This window comes from Fusarium sambucinum, chromosome II (genome assembly GCF_050947815.1).
Source record: "Fusarium sambucinum isolate potato_lamoka chromosome II, whole genome shotgun sequence".
Taxonomy (NCBI): domain Eukaryota; kingdom Fungi; phylum Ascomycota; class Sordariomycetes; order Hypocreales; family Nectriaceae; genus Fusarium; species Fusarium sambucinum.
The window spans coordinates 7,793,237-7,816,495 of record NC_139293.1 but is presented as its reverse complement, the minus strand read 5'-3'; the positions used below and the strand labels follow the sequence as shown (position 1 = coordinate 7,816,495).

The 23,259-nt window shown below is 47.4% G+C and overlaps 8 protein-coding genes across 8 annotated transcripts; 6 read left to right on the top strand and 2 right to left on the bottom strand.

Moving 5' to 3' along the window:
- Positions 1 to 1,467: 1,467 nt before the first annotated feature.
- FSST1_009488 (uncharacterized protein) lies at positions 1,468 to 3,083 on the top strand (the record flags this gene model as incomplete). Its single annotated transcript, XM_083226466.1, has 3 exons — positions 1,468 to 1,563; positions 1,660 to 1,785; positions 1,851 to 3,083. 3 exons carry the CDS (start codon positions 1,468 to 1,470, stop codon positions 3,081 to 3,083), a joined length of 1,455 nt encoding a protein of 484 aa, XP_083085449.1.
- Positions 3,084 to 5,200: 2,117 nt separating this feature from the next.
- FSST1_009487 (Clr5 domain-containing protein) lies at positions 5,201 to 6,073 on the top strand (the record flags this gene model as incomplete). The annotated part of the gene is made up of 3 exons (XM_083226465.1): positions 5,201 to 5,319; positions 5,367 to 5,744; positions 5,800 to 6,073. 3 exons carry the CDS (start codon positions 5,201 to 5,203, stop codon positions 6,071 to 6,073), a joined length of 771 nt encoding a protein of 256 aa, XP_083085448.1.
- A 2,262-nt stretch (positions 6,074 to 8,335) lies between these two features.
- Positions 8,336 to 9,673, top strand: FSST1_009486 (Formamidopyrimidine-DNA glycosylase N-terminal domain-containing protein; the record flags this gene model as incomplete). The annotated part of the gene is made up of 5 exons (XM_083226464.1): positions 8,336 to 8,354; positions 8,411 to 8,550; positions 8,602 to 8,636; positions 8,693 to 8,742; positions 8,790 to 9,673. 5 exons carry the CDS (start codon positions 8,336 to 8,338, stop codon positions 9,671 to 9,673), a joined length of 1,128 nt encoding a protein of 375 aa, XP_083085447.1.
- Positions 9,674 to 10,585: 912 nt separating this feature from the next.
- On the bottom strand, positions 10,586 to 11,353 carry FSST1_009485 (3,4-dihydroxy-2-butanone-4-phosphate synthase RIB3; the record flags this gene model as incomplete). Its single annotated transcript, XM_083226463.1, has 2 exons — positions 10,586 to 11,232; positions 11,293 to 11,353. 2 exons carry the CDS (start codon positions 11,351 to 11,353, stop codon positions 10,586 to 10,588), a joined length of 708 nt encoding a protein of 235 aa, XP_083085446.1.
- A 991-nt stretch (positions 11,354 to 12,344) lies between these two features.
- FSST1_009484 (S-adenosyl-L-methionine-dependent methyltransferase) lies at positions 12,345 to 13,247 on the top strand (the record flags this gene model as incomplete). Its single annotated transcript, XM_083226462.1, has 1 exon — positions 12,345 to 13,247. The coding sequence occupies one exon, from the start codon at positions 12,345 to 12,347 to the stop codon at positions 13,245 to 13,247; it is 903 nt and encodes a 300-aa protein (XP_083085445.1).
- A 1,189-nt stretch (positions 13,248 to 14,436) lies between these two features.
- FSST1_009483 (Alpha/Beta hydrolase protein) lies at positions 14,437 to 16,519 on the top strand (the record flags this gene model as incomplete). Its single annotated transcript, XM_083226461.1, has 2 exons — positions 14,437 to 14,892; positions 14,948 to 16,519. The coding sequence occupies 2 exons, from the start codon at positions 14,437 to 14,439 to the stop codon at positions 16,517 to 16,519; spliced, it is 2,028 nt and encodes a 675-aa protein (XP_083085444.1).
- Positions 16,520 to 16,985: 466 nt separating this feature from the next.
- FSST1_009482 (SUMO ligase MMS21) lies at positions 16,986 to 18,157 on the bottom strand (the record flags this gene model as incomplete). Its single annotated transcript, XM_083226460.1, has 2 exons — positions 16,986 to 17,183; positions 17,234 to 18,157. 2 exons carry the CDS (start codon positions 18,155 to 18,157, stop codon positions 16,986 to 16,988), a joined length of 1,122 nt encoding a protein of 373 aa, XP_083085443.1.
- A 2,534-nt stretch (positions 18,158 to 20,691) lies between these two features.
- On the top strand, positions 20,692 to 21,387 carry FSST1_009481 (PAS domain-containing protein; the record flags this gene model as incomplete). The annotated part of the gene is made up of 3 exons (XM_083226459.1): positions 20,692 to 20,745; positions 20,800 to 20,934; positions 20,983 to 21,387. The coding sequence occupies 3 exons, from the start codon at positions 20,692 to 20,694 to the stop codon at positions 21,385 to 21,387; spliced, it is 594 nt and encodes a 197-aa protein (XP_083085442.1).
- Between the last annotated feature and the right edge of the window lie 1,872 nt (positions 21,388 to 23,259).

Below are 23,259 nucleotides of genomic sequence, written 5' to 3'. Positions count from 1 at the left end.
GATGGATGAAAGGAAGACATTTGTATAATTAATACCCCTAAAGCATGATGAAGGAAGAAGGAATATGAAGAACCAGATATGTTCAACTACAAAGATCAGTCTTATTGCACACAAAGTCTTTAGATCGTGAATTGTCGTGCACATGGATAACTATGCCATGAGAAAACATGGCATTTTAGAAGCTGATGTACCTCAACCGTTCAACTCGTCAAATGATACAAGGGGCGTTAACGGTACAGTATGCAGTGGCAACTTGCTGAACGAAATTCTTCGGCACTCGGTGACATCCGTTACGAAAAAGCTTGTTATCAGTGGGTACAGTGCCATATCGTGGCGATCTGATTGATGGTGGTGGCGTGCGATTCCCTGAATGTTGATGGATGTCTGTACTGTTGGTAGTTAATGCTACTGTTTATCACGACGAGCAACAGATATTTCTGGTTAATATTCACTGCCATAGACTGCGTCATGGTCTAGTTTAGCATATGCTTTCTTGCAAGAGAGGATATCTCAAAGCCAAGGAAGGCTATTGAGGCAGCCAAGCTTTGAGATGCACAGATTCTACTATGCCAAGCCTGTATTAGTTTTAAGCGTCAGTACGACAAATTCAAGGGACCAAGCCCAAAGTTTAGTTTGTACTACGCGCTACAGTTTGAGGGTGGTTGACGTCATTATCATAGATGTCAGGCAGGGTCTGGTGATGGTTAATTGTTGGAGTTGATGGTAGTTTCAACGAATTATGTTTGTGACAGTTGTCACTTTCAAGATTGGGTGTTGCAATACGATTTGTTTATTTCCGTTCAAGTACGGATCGAGGGAATATCCTTGTAGAGCTGAATCTGGAACTTGTTGTGCTGTTGAGTTGAAGGGATACAGAACGTACAAGCACAATTATGATCGACCGTCTGAGCTTGTGATGGTGCAATATAGTTTCAAGGGACACAACCGATCTTTTGATTAGGTAGTTTTGCCAGAGAGGCCTCGTGCATACTACAAATCCTCACCGACTTGAGTGCCTTATGGTAGACAGTCTTAGCGCCGGGACTTTCAGCTCTTTGGTGTCTCAACAACCCCTCACAAAATAAAAGGATCGACGTCATTTAGGCTCTCTCCTGGCGATCCTCTATCTACGACGTCAACACTACCTAACTTAGTTGAGCTATTAAATCAATTACATGCCTCGACAGGTCACAAGCTATTCAAATAACCTGTTCATTCCTGTTCTCGTCAACTTATATAAACCCGCTGAACAACCCCTGCAGGAAAGAAGCTTCAGAACCCTTGAACACCTGAACCGAACCGTGATACCCCTCTTCGCACCTCCCTGACCCTGTCTGCCAAGCTTGGACAGCTTAAATCCAATCTCAAAGCTATTAACTACGGGTACCGTTACAATCCTGACTGTCTATCATTATCATCCACCACCCCTTTACAAACGCAACAACAACACCAACAGATAATATCGCCATGGCCTCACCTACAACGTCCAACCTTCCCTCAAGGGCTACTACTGGTTTCAGCACCGCAAGCGACGATGCTATCCCTGAAGTTGATCCTTCAAGCGTATGTCACTCCTGCGCGACACCTCCCTGCGCGCGATGCGCTTTCGTCAAAGTGGCTACTTTTGCAAAAGACATGGACTGACGATTCTGTGGATAGACCGCCGGCCTGCTCGCTGAGCGACTCCAGGCATGGAAGCATGCTGTTGGCTATATCGAAGAATACATGAAGGCCATGGAGAGAATCCACGGCCACCACGCCAAGGAGTACGAGAAGGCCCTCAAGGTACGATGATTCCGACAATAGCACCACTTTGCGCCAGTGCGACATGTACTAACAATGTTCAACAGGCTATCAACAGCCCCCTAAAGGAGGGTCACCACTTCGACCAAAGCCTCGGCGGCATGGCTGGCTTCTTTGAGAACATGCGCTCCAACACCCAATCCCTTATCAACACCAATATCGAGACCGAAAAGAGCATCAAGGGCTCCGTCCTCCCCGTCCTCGAGCGCCTGCACAAGGAGATCAAGCACAAGGCTAAGGAACTTGCCCATGGCGCTGAAAAGGGAGCCAAGGAGGTCGAGAAGGCCCGCAACACCACCCAGAAGCAGATTGAGCTACTCGGTCAACACTCTGCTTCTTTCGACTCGGCTGGTGGTCATCTTAACAGCCACGATGACCCTTACGTTGTGTACCGTGGTGTCCTGCACCGTCTCAACAGTCAGGTCATTGCTGAAAATAACCACCGAAATGACCTGATCGCTGTCCAGAACAACTTCCACGCCTTTGAGGCCCACATCATCGAGGTTATTCAGCAAGCTATGGAGGCTTTCACCCAGCTTGCCGGTGGTCAGGCCGACAAGACACGAGCCCTGTACAACGACCAGCTTTCGGTCATCCAGCGCGTCGCTCCTGACTTTGAGTGGAACGCCTTCAATGCTCGCAGCGGCGACCGTCTTGTCGACCCCAACGAGCCAGCGCGTTCTGTTGACGCCATCCAGTTTCCCAACATGGACCACCCCGCAACCAGGGCTCTGGTCGAGGGCTCGCTGGAGCGCAAGTCGCGTAACAAGCTGTCTTGGGGATACTCAACTGGCTACTACGTGGTCACGCCCTCCAAGTACCTTCATGAGTTCAAGGACTCGGATAACAACCGAGTGGACCCCAAGCCTGAGCTCTCCATTTACCTTGGCGATGCCGTCATCGGAACCGTTCAGGGTGAGAAGTTCAGTGTCAAGGGCAAGGACAAGTCCAAGACCATGAGCAGCAAGCTTACGGGTTCTACTGAGATCAACTTCAAGGCGCACACAGCTGCCGACGCCCAGAAGTGGTTCCAGGTTCTCTCAGAGTGCGGCAAGGCCACGGCTCCCCTTAGCACTGGGTCCAGCCCTGCCGGTTCTGCGCCCACATCTCCCAACCCTCAGGTCACCGCCGACCCTCTCGACTCCAAGGTTCAGTCTCCCATTAGCCCTGTCAATGAGCAAGGTGGTCAAGAGGCCGGTGTTGTAGGTGGAGAGGCTCCTGCAGCAGCACCCGTAGCAGCACCCATTGCGCCGGCTGAGAAGAAGGAGACCGCTGCCTAGACGACCGAAATGAGGCTGTCGAAGAGTGACAGCCATTCCGTGTGTATGCTGGCGAAACTATTTTGAATGGACGGAGTTTTCTATACCCAGTCCTGCACACACAGGCAACAAGTGTCTTTTCTTGTCTTTAATTCGGTTATAACTCAAAGTAAGGCTTGCGATAGCAACCTTTAACACTTTGGCAGCGGTGCTATCAACGTGGTTTTGAGTGGGTTGAGAAAGAGTTGGATGAAAATGATAGCATGTGGTTTTTCGCCTTGGTTTTCAGACGTACATGCTGTTGCATTGGTCGCGATGCTTATCATGACATGAGCGGAAGAGAAGGGATTAATGTGGATGTGTTTGCGATGGCTGCATTGTTACAAGGTTGGCCTACATAAGTTACCTTCAATGAATTATACACTTTGATCCGTACATGCATATACAACCGTTGACTCTCTATCGTGAAGATACAGTATCTGTGATAAGAAATACGTGTAATTTTGGGGTGTTGTTCCTCGACGTACAAGTAGTCACCCATGACAGTCAAGGTACTGATGTCTATACTCACTGGCAGAAAGGCTATCACATGTCTGCTGGGACCGGAGATGATACCTCTTCTATATCAAAGATACAAGAGCGACATTACCAAACCACAAGACAGCATATCACAGTGTGTTGTGTACAGGGATGAGGACGTTTTTGTCTTGTCATCAATAGAGCTGAGTACTCCATGGACTCCTATGGGTAGTAGACAATGAATGTGGCTTACAGGAACAGTCTCCGCGATATTGCGCAAGAATGAACTGCGAGAGAATTCCATCAACAGTCTAAAATGAACAAGCGGATGTGCGTAACTACTCAATAATGCTCGATCAACAAAACTATATAAAGTGCAGAATCAAAAGTGAGGCGAACGTGACGACGTATCGAAGACTTCTCGACTCGTTTCAACCGGGCTGGCATAGCCCATGTCTTGGAATGGCAACCGTTTCGAATATCGGAGATGGCACATTATGCCTAGCACAGTAAGGGAGCTTTAGATCTGGTTGGTTCTTCAAGTAAAACAGGGCGAGTGCAATGTGTGAAAATAGACACGTTTTGGTGTGGTTAGCCAAGGCGATCGATCAGATGCAGGGGTTATTCATCAGGCTCTGGGGTAAAGGGAATGGGAGTTGCAGTTTTGAGAAGTGCTGATGACTTGTCTATTCAGGGATATAAACTGCATGATTACAGCGAATACAGTTATGTATTCGTTTACTATTGTAGTAATGATATACTTGTATTCTGGTATAGTGGTCTTGACGGAGTGATATGATGTGATGGATGCGATGTGATGACCTGGGCGAGACACATGAGGCTGAATATAAACTGCCTTAGACACTACACCCACCCAAACATATCCTGCCTACCACGCCGGGCGAATTCAAGGACGCATCCTTCCAGAATAATGTGTCACAGCGAAATCTCGGTGTGTCTAGGAATGCCAAGGTTACTTACTTATTTCCTATGGACAGGAGCAGGCCTGGACTGAAAAGTCAAGGTATTTTGCACAAGTTCGCCCTATTTTGAACCTGCCAACGCAGAGAGAAGCATCATATGTAGTCTCTCTCTATAAAACTTATTGTATGCCTTGCTGCTATTGCCTCTACGCCTCTCTAACACCACAGTCAAAAAAACGAGGCTCTGCGAAAAAAGTGACCGCATCTAAGTACCAAACAAGGCTCCGGTCAGCGACAGCGACAAGCATGTTTCAAGAGTGGTAGTCATTGGCTCCCCTCATATGTGATAGCCTTTTTCAGCTCTTCTCTATGGTATAGTTTGTGCTTTTCGTTTTTCTTGGGAAGGTTTACAGTACTTCCATAACCGCCAGCTTCAATCCATCTCAGATTGGGATTGGGAACTTACATACAAAAAAGCACACGCCAATTGTGAAAACATCTACTAAGAACAAAGAGATTGATCTTTGTTTTATTGGTTTACCTTAATGATCGTTGAGATATTCGCTGTTGCTGAAACCCTGATTGTCCCGGACTAAGAACAAGAGACATCATCACCGCAATAGTATCTATCTAACACTCATACGAGTCCAATCCAACAATCCCAAGTCCAGATTAAACACTGGAGAGTTATTCAAGATGATGGCAAAACCTTGGAACGAGCACCGTCAGACTATCACCAAGTTGTATATCGACGAAGGGAGGACACTCGAGGACACACGCAACATCATGAGGGATCAATACAACTTTCATGCATCGTAAGGTCCCTCTTCGAATGTTATTTCTCTGCTAACTATTAATACAGGATCCGGTCTTATCGACAGCACTTTGACAAATGGCAAATTGGCAAGTATAACTGCAAGAAGCGCGACAGACGTCGTCGTCAATCCCTCAGCAAAAACCTCCCACTCTCCCCACCGCACTCTCCATCAGACGTGCCGGGAGAGAGAGAACGCAGCTCGCCAGCATCGTCCTCCAGCTCGATGAGCCGACGCTCCTCTGAACAGAAGCCATTGCCTGTTCTGAAGCAGCCTCAAGCGTACACGGCTTACTTCTATGACCATGTTCGAGCTCAGAACGATCCGCAGATCAAAAGCGAGAGCAACGGCCGGCAGCCGCTTTATGAGGGCTTGGTAACTGACTCATTCCACAACTCGAATGTTGCTGATGGAATGTTGCCGTCGTGCGTGTCTCCCCTTCCAAATCTTCCAAACCATTGCGTTAACGGGAGCCCGCAGAACTGTACCTGTCCAGGCTTATCCCGATTCTGCAGGCTGGCCTGCTCATCGAGGAGCGCGACCCTCGTACCTCGCAAGTCCTCCACAGGGGTATTGTCCAACATCTTTACAAAACACGGTACCGCGGTATGTGCCTGAGACAACGCTGTATCCTCGGGACGCAGAGTTTCGGACAGGGTTGCGAGCTCCCGATCTTTCAATCGAAAGAAGCCATGGAGGAACAGACAGTATGATCAACCATATGGCCAACTATCAGAACGTGGCTCGAGGCTGAGTAAGTAGGTTACCAATAGCAGGGACGCAAACGTCTACCATCTTTCAATCTCTTAGAATGGGACAGGACTTGGTTCAAGATTATGTTTTACTAGATCACACTCGTTTCACAGTTTTCAAAGGGTCTCAGGCAAACGATCAAGTGTCAACTCGACGGTCTCATGTACAGAGTAGAAATACGTTATATTATGTTTATGGAATATTATTCGATAGTATCACTTACCGTTCTCGTATATGCGAGATTATCATTGTTGGGATGCAGACCCAGGATGGATGCCGTCAAATCAACCGAATGGTTGACTTGACAGAGCATGCTACCTTGTCACTTGACAAGATGGTTGAAATCGCAGCCGCAGTGCTAATCCACATGCATACGACCGATCCCGATACTATGGCAAGTGTATGGAGAACCTTTGAAGCCATGTTAGTGACTTTTTCTTTACGTTATTGGCAAAGAAGAAAAATGGAGGAGGGAAGAATTTCAGGGTAAAGTGCCTTGTCACAGGCGTTATCGTCAAAGCATATGGCTACGTTGACCGTCGTGATATTGTAACATCATAAGAGGTGGAAGAGATAAGAGGATAAAGAAGTAACTAACCTTGTTGCCAAAGATACGGTTGTTTGGGACAAGAGTGGGACTATGGCTGAGTATGCTTTCGAAATATCAGCCGCTGTCGTTGAAAAGACTGCATTGACGTGACGTGAAGCATCTCGATCAGTCGATAAATGAGTTATCGTCGTAGCGTGAGCTCGGACATATGCTTGTCGTTTTCATTTTGGATCATCATAGAGATGATGTGGAATGCAAATGCTGGGGTGGGGCCAGTTGGCTACTCACGTTTGGTCTACCTGATAATTGGTCAGCACAAGCTATTAAAGGCTTGCAAATAAAGAATGTGCATGGTATTCGCGATTCAGGAAATGCATGAATGGTAGTAAATAGGGTGTCTGCATCGAAAACTCGGATAAGACTCGTCATCTGATGTTCATCAGGAAAGCGAGGTGGTGTTGGTAAAAGAAATACAACTTAATACGTACAATTTGGGAATGAATCCATGCATAGTTGGAAACACAGATTGGGGTGATGAAACACTGGCACTTGAGGTAGGTTAGCCTCAGTGGCTCGACGACATCCAGCATAATGAAGGTAGAGCGTGACAAGTCAGTGGGCGAGGTTTTCTAGGCCTGCCGCAAAGTGGCTTTTCGTACTCATGGGGTATGATTCGGAGCCCAGTGCCGTTTCATCAGGAAAGGTCGAGAGCGAGGTCGAGGTGTGTGAAATCGCATACCTTGCTGGTGACTAAAATCCTTTGTTGTTGTTAGCGCGAGCTACTTTATGAAGAACAACAATAGTGAAGAATGAGTCTCGATCAGAAATAGCCATTTTATATCGTCAAAGAATAACTCAGCCGGTAATTTCCAGCGTATATTGTAAAAGAAATTGATCATCATGTGAGACAGGGAGAGCAGGTCGCAAGCGACAACTGTGAACGTACCATTTCAACCCATGCTGGGTGGGGGGGAAAGCTTGAGCATCGTCGCAATGATCCACCGCTTGGTGATGAGAGAGCTGTTGAATGGTCAGCGCGTGTTCAACTTGCGAAATGCTGAAAACAGTGCATGATCGTAGTCTTTCAGACTGACGTGCGAAAAAGAGGTTTCATTCCATTTAGGTCAAAGACTCTAGTTTGCGGTTTCGGTGTGTCATCAGGAAGAAAGGGCATAGCAGCGTAAAATGCTGCGTTTGCAAAACGTACCTCTGCTTTTGATTGTTGATTGTTTTTGTGTTGTTGGTAAAGATAGAAAAGAGCTTGGGGAAGTAAAAGTTTTTGTAGAGAAAAAGCTCGGACGAAAGTTTATATGTGGGGTGTGCGGGTACTTATTCTTCCGCTGCCGGCTTTGGTTCCGGGGCAGAAACATGTTCGGCGACGAGCAACGACGGTCCACCTCGAGAAAACTCAGTCAAATATGGATCTTTTGACCTGAAAATGAAATTGTCCGTCATGAATCGCAAGGTTTATGGTGGAGTTATCGAGATCGTCTTACGTACATGTCGGTAACCAGGGTGAATTAGGATAACGAGAGGTTGGGCTTGACTTTGCACTTTGCTTCCCTTTAAATCACTTTACATCACGTGATATCGCGTCTGTAACAGACGCCTCAGGTACGCGCCAGGCTTCCAGGCCAGCCGAGAGTCTCTGACGCAATGTATTTTCCTTTACTGTATTCGCTACCATATATCGATATTTGAACGTGTGCCAAAATGCCTGAAATTGCAGAAGGTCTGTTCATGACTTAACACTTATGAATAACGAGTCTCTTACTGAGATTTAAATAGTTGCACGTATTGTCCACTTCTTACGACTTCACGTTGTGGGGAAAAGCATCATATCCGCTTCAGCAATAGATGACAAGAATGTGTTTGGTAAAGTTGGGACAAGTGGCGAGGAGGTTGAAGCTGCCCTGAAGGGAAAGAAGGTAAAATACCATACTCTCATCAGTATTTTGCAAAGTATTGATCCATAGTAGATCATATCTGCTGGAAGTCAGGGGAAATACTTCTGGTAAGACTTCAGCGGCTACCCTATGGGCATGGAACTCGACTTATGACCAAGAACAGGATAACCCTCGAAAAGCCTCCGCATCTAGTAATGCATTTTGGAATGACAGGTAACGCACTCAATATAGAGTCATTGGTTATTTACTAATCAAGCCAGGTTGGATGCACATCAAGGATGAACAAACAGCATACACCAACTACTACAAGAAGATGAAGGAGGGCGAGCATGAGCAATGGCCACCCAGGTTCTGGAAGTTTCAGTTCAAGACCGAGGGTTCTCCTGAAGTTGAAGCTGCTTTCACAGATTCGCGCAGGTTTGGTCGTGTGCGACTCATTGACTGTCCAGGAGATGAGATACGACAGCACTCACCCCTTGTCGAGAACGGTCCAGATCCAGTGGTCGACGTTGATCGGTTCACCGAGGAATATTTGCACGCCAAGATGCGAGCCCGTCACGTCCCTATCAAAGCGCTTTTGCTGGATCAAACAATGATCAGTGGTATCGGGAACTGGGTTGCAGACGAGACACTGTACCAAGCCAAACTCCACCCTGAACAGTACTGCGATCAGTTCAACGATGAGCAAATCAGCACTCTGTATAAGATGATACGTTACGTCTGCCAAACAGCTGTTGACAAGCTAGGAGACTCCGACGAGTTCCCGGACCATTGGCTCTTCAATTACAGATGGGGTAAAGGATCCAAAGATGCTGCCACTAAGCTGCCCAACGGAGACAAATTAGCTTTCATCACAGTTGGCGGGCGAACGAGCTGTTATGCTCCAGGTGTACAGAAGAAGACTGGCCATACAGCTCCCGGAATCAAAGAAGAACCCCTCGAAAGTAAGGCCGAAGCAAAGCCCCCCAAAAAGTCAAGAAAGAAGTCACCAGTTGTGAAAGAAGAAGACGATTCACCCCCAAAGAAGAAGCGTGCGAAGTCTGTCAAGAAGGAGGCCAATGGGGACGCCATAAAGAAAGAGGCCGATGCAGAGGAAGACCAGCCAGATCTAGGACGAAGAAGGTCGACTCGTCTAAGGAAGTAGATGCGCGCATTGCCTTCTTGTATATTTGGGTTAGATGACTGCATTTTTGTGCCCAGTGTCAAACCTGGTGGTTACTCGTAAGCCATATATTGTATTGAATTATATCTCCACAATTGTCAGAACACGGTTGGCCGCCTTCACATATACTATGACCGTACATCATTACATGTGGGGAAGTTAAAAGTGAGGTTTCGTCTGGATACAGAACACTCGACATAGGCTATATTTGACAGTGCTTACAGCCAGAGAGAACCAGATTCTCAGACCGCTAGTATCTTAGGATACGAAAATAAAAACCCTAGAAGTCTTGACTAAGTAGCATAAGCTGACCTACTAATTTCGTCTCTCATACGTCCAGCGGTCAATGTTTCTGATACCCTCAGGTCTGCATGCTATTACGGACCTTTTGCTGCTTCACAGCATTGGTTGCATGATTGACCATACAGAAACGTGACTTTCCGACTGCTTGCCTGTACTTCACGTAAGCTGTAATCAGGCTGGATGTAAGTAAAGCCACAAAGAAGCGTCTCACTTGAGACCAGATCCATGAGTGATCTCACATATTACAGGGGTTGGTCACACTTGCATTGTGAGATCTGCATAGCCAAATCGAGAATCGCCAGCCTGTACACATAAACTACATCCCATGATAGAAGAGTACAATATTTGATATCATTTTCGTTCTCTTTTCAACCGACACTTTTCGGGACGCCATATGAAACCCAGTCTATGCCAAATAACCCTAGGAATCCAGAAACATATGCAAGAAATACATGAAGCAACCACCATTGCGCTTCGTCAACCATCAGTCACCATGTGCATGTGTACATGAAACAAGTCGGACAGCCTGCCACTTGCCTGACCATCATATATCCAATCAAATTTACATAAAAATCATATGCAAAATTCGGCTTAGTTGCCATCAGCCTCAGCACCATTAGACTCGAGCTTTCCCTCGGTCTTCTCAACGTAAGCCACCAGGTCAGCAATAGTGCAGACCTTCAAGCCCCACTTGTGGGCGAAAGTGATGCAGTCCTCTCCTCGTAGCATGCCATGGTTCTGAACAAGAGCTTGGCCTGGGGTCTCCTCGCCGTCATCAATGATTTCGCAAATAGCCGCGGCCTGGGCCTTGCCGGCCAAGCGACAGAACTCAGTGGCAGCCTCGGTGTGACCTGGTCGCTGTCGAACGCCACCAGGGCGAGATCGCAGAGGAAGGACGTGGCCGGGACGGCGGAAGCTATCGGGGCGGGCTTTGGGGTCGGCGAGGGTTCGGCATGCGAGAGCACGATCGCGAGCGCTGATTCCTGTGGTGACAGAAGGGTCGGCCGAGTCGACAGAGATAGTGTAGGCGGTGCCTCGGGGATCTTGGTTGTTGGGGACCATCTGAGGAAGACCGAGAGATTTGGTGAGTTCGGGGGAGAGAGGAGCGCAGACGTAGCCAGAAGAGTGGCGGATGAGGAAGCCCATCTTCTCGGTTGTCATATCCTCAGCAGCGATGATCAGATCGGCTTCGTTCTCGCGCGAGGGGTCATCGAGAACGACGAGGAACTCTCCATTTCCTATTGCAAGACATATCAGTGCTGTCAACGCATATACGGGAGTCAAGATCAATCACTTACGGAAAGCCTCAATCGAGTCGGGGATTGAGTCAAACTTGTTTTGTGGGATTGTTGCAGGCATGTTGAAGGTGGGATGGCAAGTGATGGAGGAGCAATTGAGCAGCGCAAAAGCCTGGAAGCAAGAATAGTGATTAAAGTTGAAGAAGACTTGGCTGTTCGACCTCGGCTTGTAATGATTGCGAATGCGACGGTCGCGAACGGGACGCACGAGGAGAGCGGGTTCGGAGGCGGAGACGGAAGCGGCAGCGGCAGCGGGGGATGGAATTGAAGAAGGAGGGGAACTTTTTTTATTGGAGAATCGATCAACTGACGGAAGCCAATCCGGTGATTATTTAGCAAGTATAATCAGTTGGATATTAATAATAAATTATTAAGAACGATAGCGCCCTTCATATATCTATTATCAAAGAATTCGGATCAAGTATTGTTTCTCGTATCGCATGATTCAACCCTTTTTCTAAGGAGCCCGCCCCTCCATGTAGCCGGTCTTTATCACAACCGCGCGGTGAATTTCCCGCTCGGGCTCTGATGACTTATGGCCGGCTTATCCGGTCTAAGTCAGTTGAACCCTGAGTGAAATCCAACTCCCGATCAAGTTTACCCTCGGAATTATTGGCTCTCTTACCGCGTTGTATCGGCGTTGTGATGAGCTCACATGTCAACGGGATATTGGCCATGCGAGAAGGGTCTTTACTTGTTCGGGCAAATCGGCTGTAGTCACTTCATCAAGATTGGTCAGAAGTGAAAGGTTATTATGTAAGCTTTGTAAAGCCATATTCGTACTAAGAAATTGTGAAGCATCAGTCAGCGAAAGAATCTACGAGACGGATGAAATTCTAGAATAGCAACAGTATAGTGGAACCAATGGCGGAGCTGTCCAATTGTGTCCTCTAAATTCGAATCTGGGTATCTTCAGGGTCCATCGAGTGGAGTGCATCTTGTCTTTTCTTGGCTCGTGGCTTTGTCAGCCTAACATTGACTGTCACACCATCCACACTTTACCCATTCAACCTCTTTGACCTTACCTTTATCTCTCCTCCAAACTCCTAGCAATGGCGGCTCCGTCCCGGCCGGCGGGTGCCCTCTTCCGCAACCTCGCCCGATCAAGTCGACGATCATTGGCCATCTCGTTGCCGGTAAACCGCATCGTCGCAGCTACAACCACGACGTCACTTATTCCTCGATGGCACTCCAGCAGCTCGTCGCAAAACTTCTCCTCAGTCAACCCCGATGAGGTCTCACACTTCAATGCTCTCGCCGCCGACTGGTGGGATCCTCATGGCTCCTCTCGATTACTTCATCTTATGAATCCTCTACGCCATGATTTCATCCGCGAATGTCAACGCAACGACCCCGATGCTCCCACTCGCGACCTGAAAATCCTTGATATTGGCTGTGGTGGTGGAATATTTGCTGAAAGCGCTGCCCGTCTACCGACTACACGACATGTCACTGCTATCGATCCGACCCCGGAAGTCCTTGCTATAGCACGCGCGCATGCCCGCAAAGATCCCGGTCTTCGCTCGAAGCTTGAGTACCGCCAGACGTCCATCGAGAACCTACCTCTACCCGCAACACCACAAGATGCCTACGATGTCGTCTCGCTATTCGAGGTTATTGAACATATCGATGCTCCAGGCGCATTCTTGGAAAAGGTGCGCCCATTCGTCAAGCCTGGTGGATGGCTTGTCATGAGCACGATTGCCCGCACCTGGATGAGCTGGTTCACCACCAACTTCATGGCTGAGGATGTTCTGGGTATTGTTCCTAAAGGAACCCACGACTGGAACAAGTATCTCAATGAGGAGGAGCTGAGGACCTTCCTTGCAGGTCGAGGTTGGAGTCATCCAATGGTTCAGGGTGTGATATATGTCCCTGGATTTGGATGGAAGCAGGTCAATGGAAGTGAGAAGGTGGGCAACTACTTTTTTGCTGTGCGTCGATCTGAGCCATGATGGACTTTGGCGTGAATGTGTATGATTTATGTTGGTGTACGGTTCTCGAAAAGTCAAAGGAAACAATGACAATTGTACACTATTGTATTCTAGTGTAATATTATGGTATATGTGCAAGGGATGAACGATATCAATACCTCAAATGTGCTGATACGGTTTTGGTGTAGGACCACACCGTTGTGATTATCTAGTGTGAAGAGATAACATAGCATGGATCTGTGATTGAAACACAAAACGTCATAGGTACACGATCCCTGATGCTCTGTGAGACGACTATTATTCCGAAAACCCAACACGTTGTCGCTCAGCTTACCCATTTTGGAAAGCTCAAATTTAAAGCATTTTGTGGCTGACGGAATCATCATTTTTAATCTGCCAATTTTCAGCAACTAATTCTGACAGTATGGAGATCAACCAGTCATGGGATCTAACGTTGCCGTGGCTATGCAAGCTGAGGATTTAGCTTCTGCTTACCGGCATGGGTGTTGGTCCTGCGAGTGATCACTGAGATTCATGTTTCACACAATCACAAAGAGAAATAGTACTACAAGGAAAGAAAGAAACTGGCTGTGTGTTTTCATATAACAATGGCTGTGTTTTAATGAACCAGTAGCCATTACCTTCACTTCATCTCGTCAATATCAAATCCAAATTATAAGTGACATCTAAAATCTAGCACGGGCACGAACGCCTACCTGGGGCTGAATGCTTTTTAGTGCATACTCCGCCAACTGCCAGGGCTCTGACAGGCCAAAACACTCTAAGGATCAGCCCTGGGGCAGGAATCAAGAGGGGCCGGTGACTGTAACGGTTCGCTTGGCCCACTTGGACCCGAAACTTCACTCTTCTGGGCTTGATCGGTCATTTCCTCTTTCTTCTAGCTACATAATTTACAGGTACCATCTCATGATGCGTGTCGTCGTTCGTTGAAACTGCATACAAGGTTCTTTTTTCTTTTCTTTTCTTTTTCTTGGTATACAATCGCTTATATCGTACTCGTTCAATTGGTTTCGTCTCAGTAGCAACTGTCTTTGTCTCGTCTCAGGAATTCCTCGTCTATAGCTCGTTGTTGTCTTGCGATGGGTTTGCTTATTTGCTGGATGACGACGACTACTATTCCGATACCCTCTCACCACTCTTGAGAGACTCGTTGCATCGCTGGCAACCTCACCTCGAATTGCCCGCCAACATGGCGGCTTCTCACCTCTTTTCACTTCTATATATACGATTTCTTCTCCTTTTCACCTTGGTTTCTTCATCTTCCTCACAATTTCTCCCTGGCTCCGATGCTAAGGCGCGTAATCTAACAGTCGTCCACTCACCTGCAAATCGGGACGTCACTGTCTCATATAAAACTCCCGAGGACGTGTGTTCAACAGCATTTGATTCCCAGAAGCAGTACACAGGCTGGGTATCAGTTCCTGGCGACTATCCAACCAATTTGTTCTTTTGGTTTGTCGAGGCTCGTGAGCCTACTGACAGCCTGACCATCTGGCTCAATGGAGGGCCAGGATCCAGCTCACTATATGGTTTCTTCACCGGCAATGGCCCTTGCGAGATTGTCGAAAAGGGTTTGAATGAATACGAGACGCTTGTACGCGAATGGGGTTGGGACCGAGCTTCTAACATGTTGTTTATTGATCAGGTATGTTTCCCTCGGCAAGTATCACAAGTTCACAAACTCACATGTACCTTTTTAGCCCAACCAAGTCGGCTTTTCATATGACACACCCAGCAATGGCACAATTAACTTTGCCAGTAACAAGGTCGAAGTGCCTCCTGAAGCTAATGCCGACTATCCTGATTGGGTACTTCGTAATGGTACATTCAGCTCCAACAATGGGAATTTCACTGCCAATACTACCGAGACTGCTGCCATGGCCGTTTGGCACATGGTTCAGGGCTTCTTGACCACCTTTCCTCAATACCAGCCATCCACCTTTTCCCATAACAGTTCACTAGGAATCAGTCTCTTTGCCGAAAGTTATGGTGGCCGCTATGGCCCTGTGTTTGCGGAAACTTTCGTCAAGCAAAACGCCCGTCGCCAAAGTGGTGAGCTACCACAAAATTCAACCATTGATGTCCACCTGAGCTCTTTGGGTATCGTCAATGGGTGTATCGATATGGAGACACAAGTACCTTACTATCCAACATTTGCTGTCGACAACACATATGGTTATGAAGCTTTGTCTGCTGGCGATGCAAAGTTCTACCAGGACAAGTTTACTGCCGAGGGTGGCTGCCGAGACCTGCTCCAGAAATGTGCGATTGATGCGTCTGTGGGTGATCCCGAAGGAGAAGGAGCTGAAGAATCTATCAATGAAGTGTGTTCTGATGCTTTGGATAACTGTTACGATATTCAAGATGCCTACACAGGTTCAGGTCGCGGCGTGTATGACCTTGCAGCAGCCTCAACCGACCCTTTCCCACCAATGACCTTTTTGGAATACCTTAACCAAGAAACTGTGCAGCAAGCTATTGGTGCCCCTATCAACTATACTCTCAGCAATTACGAAGTTGGTCGCGAGTTCCAAGATACAGGTGATCAAGCCCGCGGCGGCAACATACAGCGCCTGGCTGCTCTTCTCAATCAAGGAGTTCGTATCGCTCTCATCTACGGTGATCGAGACTACATATGTAATTGGATGGGAGGAGAGGCTGTTTCTCAAAGCCTTGCTCAAGAAGCAGGCAGTGAATACAGCATTCGATTCCCTGAGGCAGGATATGCTCCTATTATTGTCAACGAGTCCTACATTGGTGGTGTTGTGCGTCAGTTTGGCAACCTTTCCTTTAGCCGGATCTATCAAGCAGGTCACGCCGTAGCCGCCTACCAGCCTGAAACAGCCTTTCAGGTCTTTGCCCGCATCATCTTGGGTACTTCTATTTCTACTGGCAAGGATATTGACCCCGCCACATACAACACCACAGGCGATGCCAACGCTACACACACAGACAAGTTGCCTGACCAACCAAATCCTACTTGCTATATACGCAATCTCCGGGCCACTTGCGACGATCGCGCTGCAGAACTGGCCGCAGAAGACAAGGGTGTGGTCATCAATGGCATATTGTATGCCTCTACAGATGACTGGCCGCTACAGGCAGATACCACTGAGGAACCAACAACATCTACGACGAGTGCCAGCGTCACATCAGATATGACTGGCATTTATACCGCAACCGAAACACCTGATGCCGCCGCGGCATGGAATTCGCCAAACTCGGGCCTGGTTATCGCCATCGTCTGTGTTATGGTCCTTCATATTGTTTGAACATATCAACCCTTTCTACATCCTTTTGGTACAAAAAGTACGTGGCTGTCACAAACAGTCGAGGCGTTATGCTCTCTGGTTTTGGATATAGGTTTGGATTCTTTTGGAAAAGCATCGCATAGTGTATTTGTTGTTTGAATTAGATCAGCTGTTTCATCAGCTCAGAGGTGGATGTAATGAACTGCGTAAGATACCCTACGATGTCGTATATATTTACATAGAACGGATTATATCATTTTACACAACACCCTTCCACTTAGTGTTCTCGGCGAGTGGCCTTCATGCACCTTTCTTATCACACCTGGCACAAAGTACTTTCCTGTTGCAATATCCATCAGCGCACCAAGTGTCGGGAGCAGCTGTGGTGGGGTATCATTCTATCATTTCTTCGTAGTGTACAGCCTCTCTATCCCACGAGAATATATCCTTTGATGCTTTCATCCTTTGGCTCCAGACAACACAACAATTATTGTTCCCTCTTGAGTGCTCTTCCGGGAGCGACTTGCTGGCCACTAATCCTAACTTCGTCGTCATCACCATCAGCGTCCTCCTCGTCGTCCATCTCCATCCCTTGCTCTGCCTGTGTCTGGCGGGCGCGCTTGATGCGACGCACCATGGCTTGATCATGAAAGAAGTCTTGGTCGAATCGCGCACGTGAGAAACTCTGCATCTTAGGTTAGCAAATATTTTCTGGCAAGAAAGGTTCGTACGGACCTGTGAGCAGCCTGCTTGTGGACACTGTGATTCTCCTCGCATGGGCAGATATTCAAGCAGAGCCGACTTTTCAAATGTGTGCTTGCAACTTCGGTTGGTGTATGGATCTTTCATGGGCTGTAGTGTCAAAGGACAGTTGATGCTGATAATCTCGCGCGCAACGGCAATATCATCGTCGTCATCGTCCGCGGCACCCGTAGCAGCGTCCATTACGGGTTCGCCGTCTTGTGTAAACCATCGTGAGGCATCTGGCAGAGGTGGTCCTTCTTCTCCGGCTGCAGCATCATGCCAGAGCTTCTTGAAACCAGCGTAGTCGTTGTTGAGTGCATACCGCTGGTGGGCAGACATGTTTTTGTATTCTGCCTCCTTCTTGCCACACAGATCTTTGAAAGTTTCAATAACGCTAGATGCCTTCTGTTCATCGCCTTCGCCTTGTTCTTCCTGGGTTTGTCTTTGTTGATGCGCTTCAGCACTGGTAATGTCGTACAATTCGCTGAGAATACCAGCTTCATCTTCGAGTTCAGCTCTGCGGTCTATAAGTTCGCGAACAGCCTTCTCTGACGATTCGGTTAATTCATTGACACGATCCTCGAACTTGGCGAGATGAGCTTCGAGGCGTTGCTCGTCTTCGGTTTTGTTTGTGCCTCTTTCTTCTCTCTTGGCTTTCTGGTTTTCGAGGTTCTCGCGCTGTGTGCGCAAACGTTCATGTATGTCGCTAACGCTGAATCCGAGTAGTCGAATAGATTCGCTGACTTGCTGTTGGTATACGGCGCTTACGCGAGTGTTGGATAGGTCGTTGAGACTGCGACGGGCGTTATCTGTGAGAGGGCATACTGGTGACTCGTAATCTGGCAGTACGACGGTAGATGATGATGCCGATGGATCTGATGAGCCGCCTGGGCGGTTTAGTAGTCTCCGCGACATGATGGGCTCCAGGAAGACTGGATAATTAAGTATGTAGATACGATATTGAGGCCAGGCGTGATGTTCAATTTGGGTGCGACGCGTAAATTGAAAATGGACGCGCCGAAGTGGGTTTCTTTGTGGTTGAGTTACCCTGTAGCAGTCGTCAAATTCCACGAGCGAGTTCCTGTTTCTATGTTAGGCAGGTTAGGTACTAAGACAGGTGCTTCACAACTCTACGCTACATTCCTATCGTATCAATCTAGTCGCTTGTATCTAATCAAGATTGCGGATCGTTTCATGGAGACTTCGTATTCTCGAGATACCTCCTGCACGCTCAGGGAAACAATATCCTAGTCTATAATTGAACGTTGACAATTCCTATCGGCAGACAGTAGCCATGACCGCATTGCGGACCAGTCACAGACAATCATCTCGATGATAGTTCCCAAGAAGGAACTAAAAACAGCAAAAGGGTCCAAGACTGAAAACCGACGATCTCGACTGTCCTTGAGAATCGATGACAATCAGGGTCTCCCTTGTTAATATCAGAAACCTGGCAGCGCCGCCGTCATTGATATTTGGTCTGACATGATGAGTTCTGATCCAGTTACAAGATGGTCAAAAACATACCCTAAATACCGGGTTGCATCAAATGGATCTGAATTGACAGAAGACTGACGATTATCGCAGGTGTATCGAGATCAATTCGATTCAATCCATCAATCGTAATACAAGCAAAAGTGTGCAAGCATCATCGCACGGGCAGCTAAGCTCAGTTCATAGCCCACAAACTTCACTAGTGACGTGCTGGGTCTAGACCTTCAGGAACGCTGCTATGGCCTCTCCAATATCTGTATCTCGATGCGCTTCCCGATAAATCTGCTCTAGGAACATGCCGACTAGCAGAACCCAGATCCTTGTTATGTATGTGCCTTTAACCAACGACAAATGGACTGTCGGGAACGGTCAGCCCCATTTCCCCAAATCCCGATACATCATGATCGAGGTGAACAAGACTTGGTTCCGCCCATCGAAGCCTTAGCCAGCCATCACGCCTCAACACCAACAATTTCTCTCGTCGCTACTATGGCGCATCGGCGATAGTATCGATCAAGCAAAGCGAAGTTCCGTACGCACGCTACTCAGACTTGACAACTATGCTGTGCGTTTTCATTTCTTAGCGAGAGGGCCTAGAACATGTCCTGATGTTGTCTTGTATCTGTGAGCGTGGCACCGCCGAATCAATGACGCGCGATGGAATATGATCATGATGGGGTTCACCGTCGCATCAGCAACAACAACATCGATCGAAAGCCATTATCAACCATTTGATGGAATCTGAACGCCAAGAACGAACAAAGAATTCAATTTTATCTAAAAGATCAGGAATACACAAATACGATTGATATTCATCTGAAAGCAAGCAAAAAAAATCCCGATTTACAACAACAAGAACAGCCGATTCAGAAGATCAAAAGATACACATTGATTGCACCGATCTAGAGCGGCGGACCAAAGTACCCGGCGATCATGAGAGGACGTACCTTTCTTGTTTCACCAATCTAACAAGTCGATTCCATGTCTAAAGTGGAGAAGCACACCGATGGTTACCGATCGCGCGTATGGAGCCGGTCACCAGCGATCTCTCCAACTCTTCGGGGATCATGAGAATCGAGCACTCTCGACCAATCGTTGATGTCTGACCCCTACCCACATTGACGTCTGTACTGCGGATACGCCTCATGTCTCATGATTCAAACCCCTTCCCTCTCTTTTTGAGCGGCTGTTCAACCACTACCGATTCTCTGTTAGTAAAGTAGAAAGACATGAGGCTGTAGCACAGGCTTTGGGACACCTGCAAACAAATGGATGAATCACAGTTCATCAAAGCGAAACATTAAGCAAAGCCTCATTTTGTTCCTGTCCTAAAACCATATTACGATGAAACTGCGCCTCTTGAAAACCCCAATGACAGGCGGCACCGCATCATCATCAGCATCATGACAACCAACACTACATCTGAATACTACAACCACACCATTTAATCCTCCTTCACGCCCCCAAACATCGCCTGTCTTTGTTCTTCGCTTTTCAGGGTCCATCACGATTTCATTCGAAAGTCTTCAAAGCGTCCATCCTCGCAACTCTATCCTGGCTGCCTGCAAATCTGACCTGGGATAACTATCCAACCAGCCGCATCCTAGAAGAGACTCCACGAGTTCTTCCTCGCTTACCTGCCAGTTCATACATGCAGCATACCCATCTCATCCAATACATACTCTCTCAACCGACCTGCCATTCGATACCGAGTCACATCCTCCAACTTATCCGCTTCCACTGATACCTTACCAACCGCTTACTCCGTCATACTGGATATCGTTTTGGTTTACCTGGCCCTATCGCATCGAGGCCATACGGAACCAGCTCTATATATCTGCATACTTGTCTCTTCCCTCAACCTTTAAATGACAGCTTCAATGCGAACCATTAATAATTCACCACTACACCTGAGCTCTTGGTCCTCACGCTCACCCTCTCCTCATTGTTCAACCATGACATCCAAGACAATTCCCGTCATGAATCCTTGGGAGGTCAATGCTCTTAACGTGAGTTTTGGTCAGATATCGCATTTCTTAACAAACATTTATTGACTTGGGTAGTACGAGTTTCCTCAAGAAGGCTCCTCAAACGTCGATGGCACAGTGAACTCTGCGGGCACTTGGCGTCGAGTTCAAGACCCTGTCATCTACCCAGGCCTCTATGCTCCTAGTGGTATTGACATCATGTCCATCTTGGTAAGCTTGCTTCTTTCACCCTAACCGCCAAATATTAACCATCAACAGTTCCGAATAATGGGACGACCAAACCCCCAAGTTGTTCTGGGCCCTGTTGACTGCTCTGTCGCCCTTGTTGTTTGCGATATGACCAGAGCTGATGCTCCCGTCATCTATGTCTCGGACTCTTTCACAGATCTTACCGGATACTCTTCTCGCGAAGCTGTAGGCCGAAACTGCCGCTTCCTACAAGCACCACCTGGACAGGAGCGTCGCTCCGATAGGAAGGGTGCAGACAAGGTCGCCTCGCATCGCATGCGTCAGGCCCTCATGGCTGGAATGGAAATTCAGACTTCTGTCACCAACTACAAAAAATACGGACAGCCATTCAACAATCTCCTGACCATCATCCCAGTCCCTGCCGACAACAGTGGCACCTGTCACTGCATTGGCTTTCTATGCGAGATGGATTAAATAACAGCTATTCATAATAGCTGCGATATTCGACGACAACGACGATAACGACAACAATATGATGACTCGAAGTCAACGCCTCACGTTTTTTGGTCTCTACATACGACGATGCTGCAAGGGTACCCCTCGCCAAACAACATCATTTTCAAATTTGACAGTACCGATGTACAAACTCCATCTTTACCTCTTTCGTGTTTCGACATCGGGCTTTGGTTTCTTCATTTCATTCCGGTATCACTGCTTCAAGGCATTCACGACTTTTTCACGATACCCTTTACATCGACATATTTCTTTCTTAAAAACGGTTACAGCTCATCACATTGGAAGCACTTCGAGGTGTTAAGGTCACATTTATGAAAACATATGGTTTAGCGTTGTTATTTAGTTCACGATTTTGGTCTTCACTGTCATATTTTGATGATTTACGCGCCATGAAGGTTTTGGATTTTTAGATTATTTGCTGAAACTCAAGCTCGGGCTTGGATGTTACAGTAGCATGGGTCGCGGAAAAGATCTTGTTTTTTTTTAATAGACTCTGCTTTCAGGCACAGGCATATCTTGTTAGGCGCTTTAGGGGTACACTTTGTTTATTTCTCATTGTCTGTTCCTCATCAGGGAACAAGCAGTTGGCAGGACTCAGTTGGGCATCAAGTAGCAGATCAACGTGGCATGAGATCGTCAATGAAACATTAACTGCCGAATATCCAGTTATTAAGTGGATAATCGGATCAGATCATATACAAATATAATTGTCCCAACAAGTTTTTGTTATAATTGGCATTTTATCTTGTGATTCACCGGCGTTTCCGAATAACAACCCTTGCTGACAAGTCTCGATCTTTACACCTCCCTGTCTTCCTCCGCGATCGAGACAAGGGACCAACCAAGACAAAGTAAGCATAGCCAAGCCAAATGGGTCTCAGCCCGTTAGCTGTCACCGCCTAATATGGCAAAGGCGCAGATCAAGTTTCATGCAAGAATCCATTGGTTGTTTCATAAGCGAGCCGCGAGCCGATCAACAGGGAGGCCTGCTTGGAACCGCATGATAAAGGCCTCTCATATCATAGCAAGAATACCCTCGAATATACACAGATCGCAGGCATGAACTCCCTCTTCGGTAGTTGCACCTTTGTTCGCTGATCGATCATGTTCTGAGTTATCGATAAACCAGCCAGGATTCGATTCAGAACTGTTGGAATATACTCGAAACATGAGCATGCGTTGTTGCTCTGACAGCGAAGATGGGTAACACCGACAAGCAAAGGAGGCCTTGAAGGTCAGAAAGGGGGAGACTGGGTGGCTATTCGTCTTGATGATTGGAAGTATGCGTTTCCCGTCGGTTCAACAAACTCTGCTGCTACCGCAGCAACAACTAAACTATCGCCTCATATCTAACAATAGACTCTGTCACGCAATGAAGGCTGAAGTTATTGTTGGACGGAGGCTTGTATCACTTGATATTGTGCTACGGTGCTGATATTGAATGGGAGCGATGGCTATGGAAAGCCTATGGCGTGAGTATCGAGCATTGGCTATGACTGACTCGCTTTGCCGAGGGATCGAAGCTTCCACTTATAACTCGTGGGGCTGCGCGAATATAGGTCGGGTCTACCGAAGGGGTATCAGCGACCACAGCAACAAGGAGATACACCTGTCAGCCAACTAACAACCGTCGATGTGGGACCCTAAGAACTATTCAAGAGCCACTTGGGGAGGTCAGCAAGAAAACAGACTACCAATAGTGATTAGCCTTGGGAGAAATGCATCAAAGGGTGGCCGAATCATAACGAGATGACCGTGGGGGCGAATTAGAGGGTAATGTAATATAAGATGTATGCATAAACATAACCACCCCTTCCTGAATCATGTCCA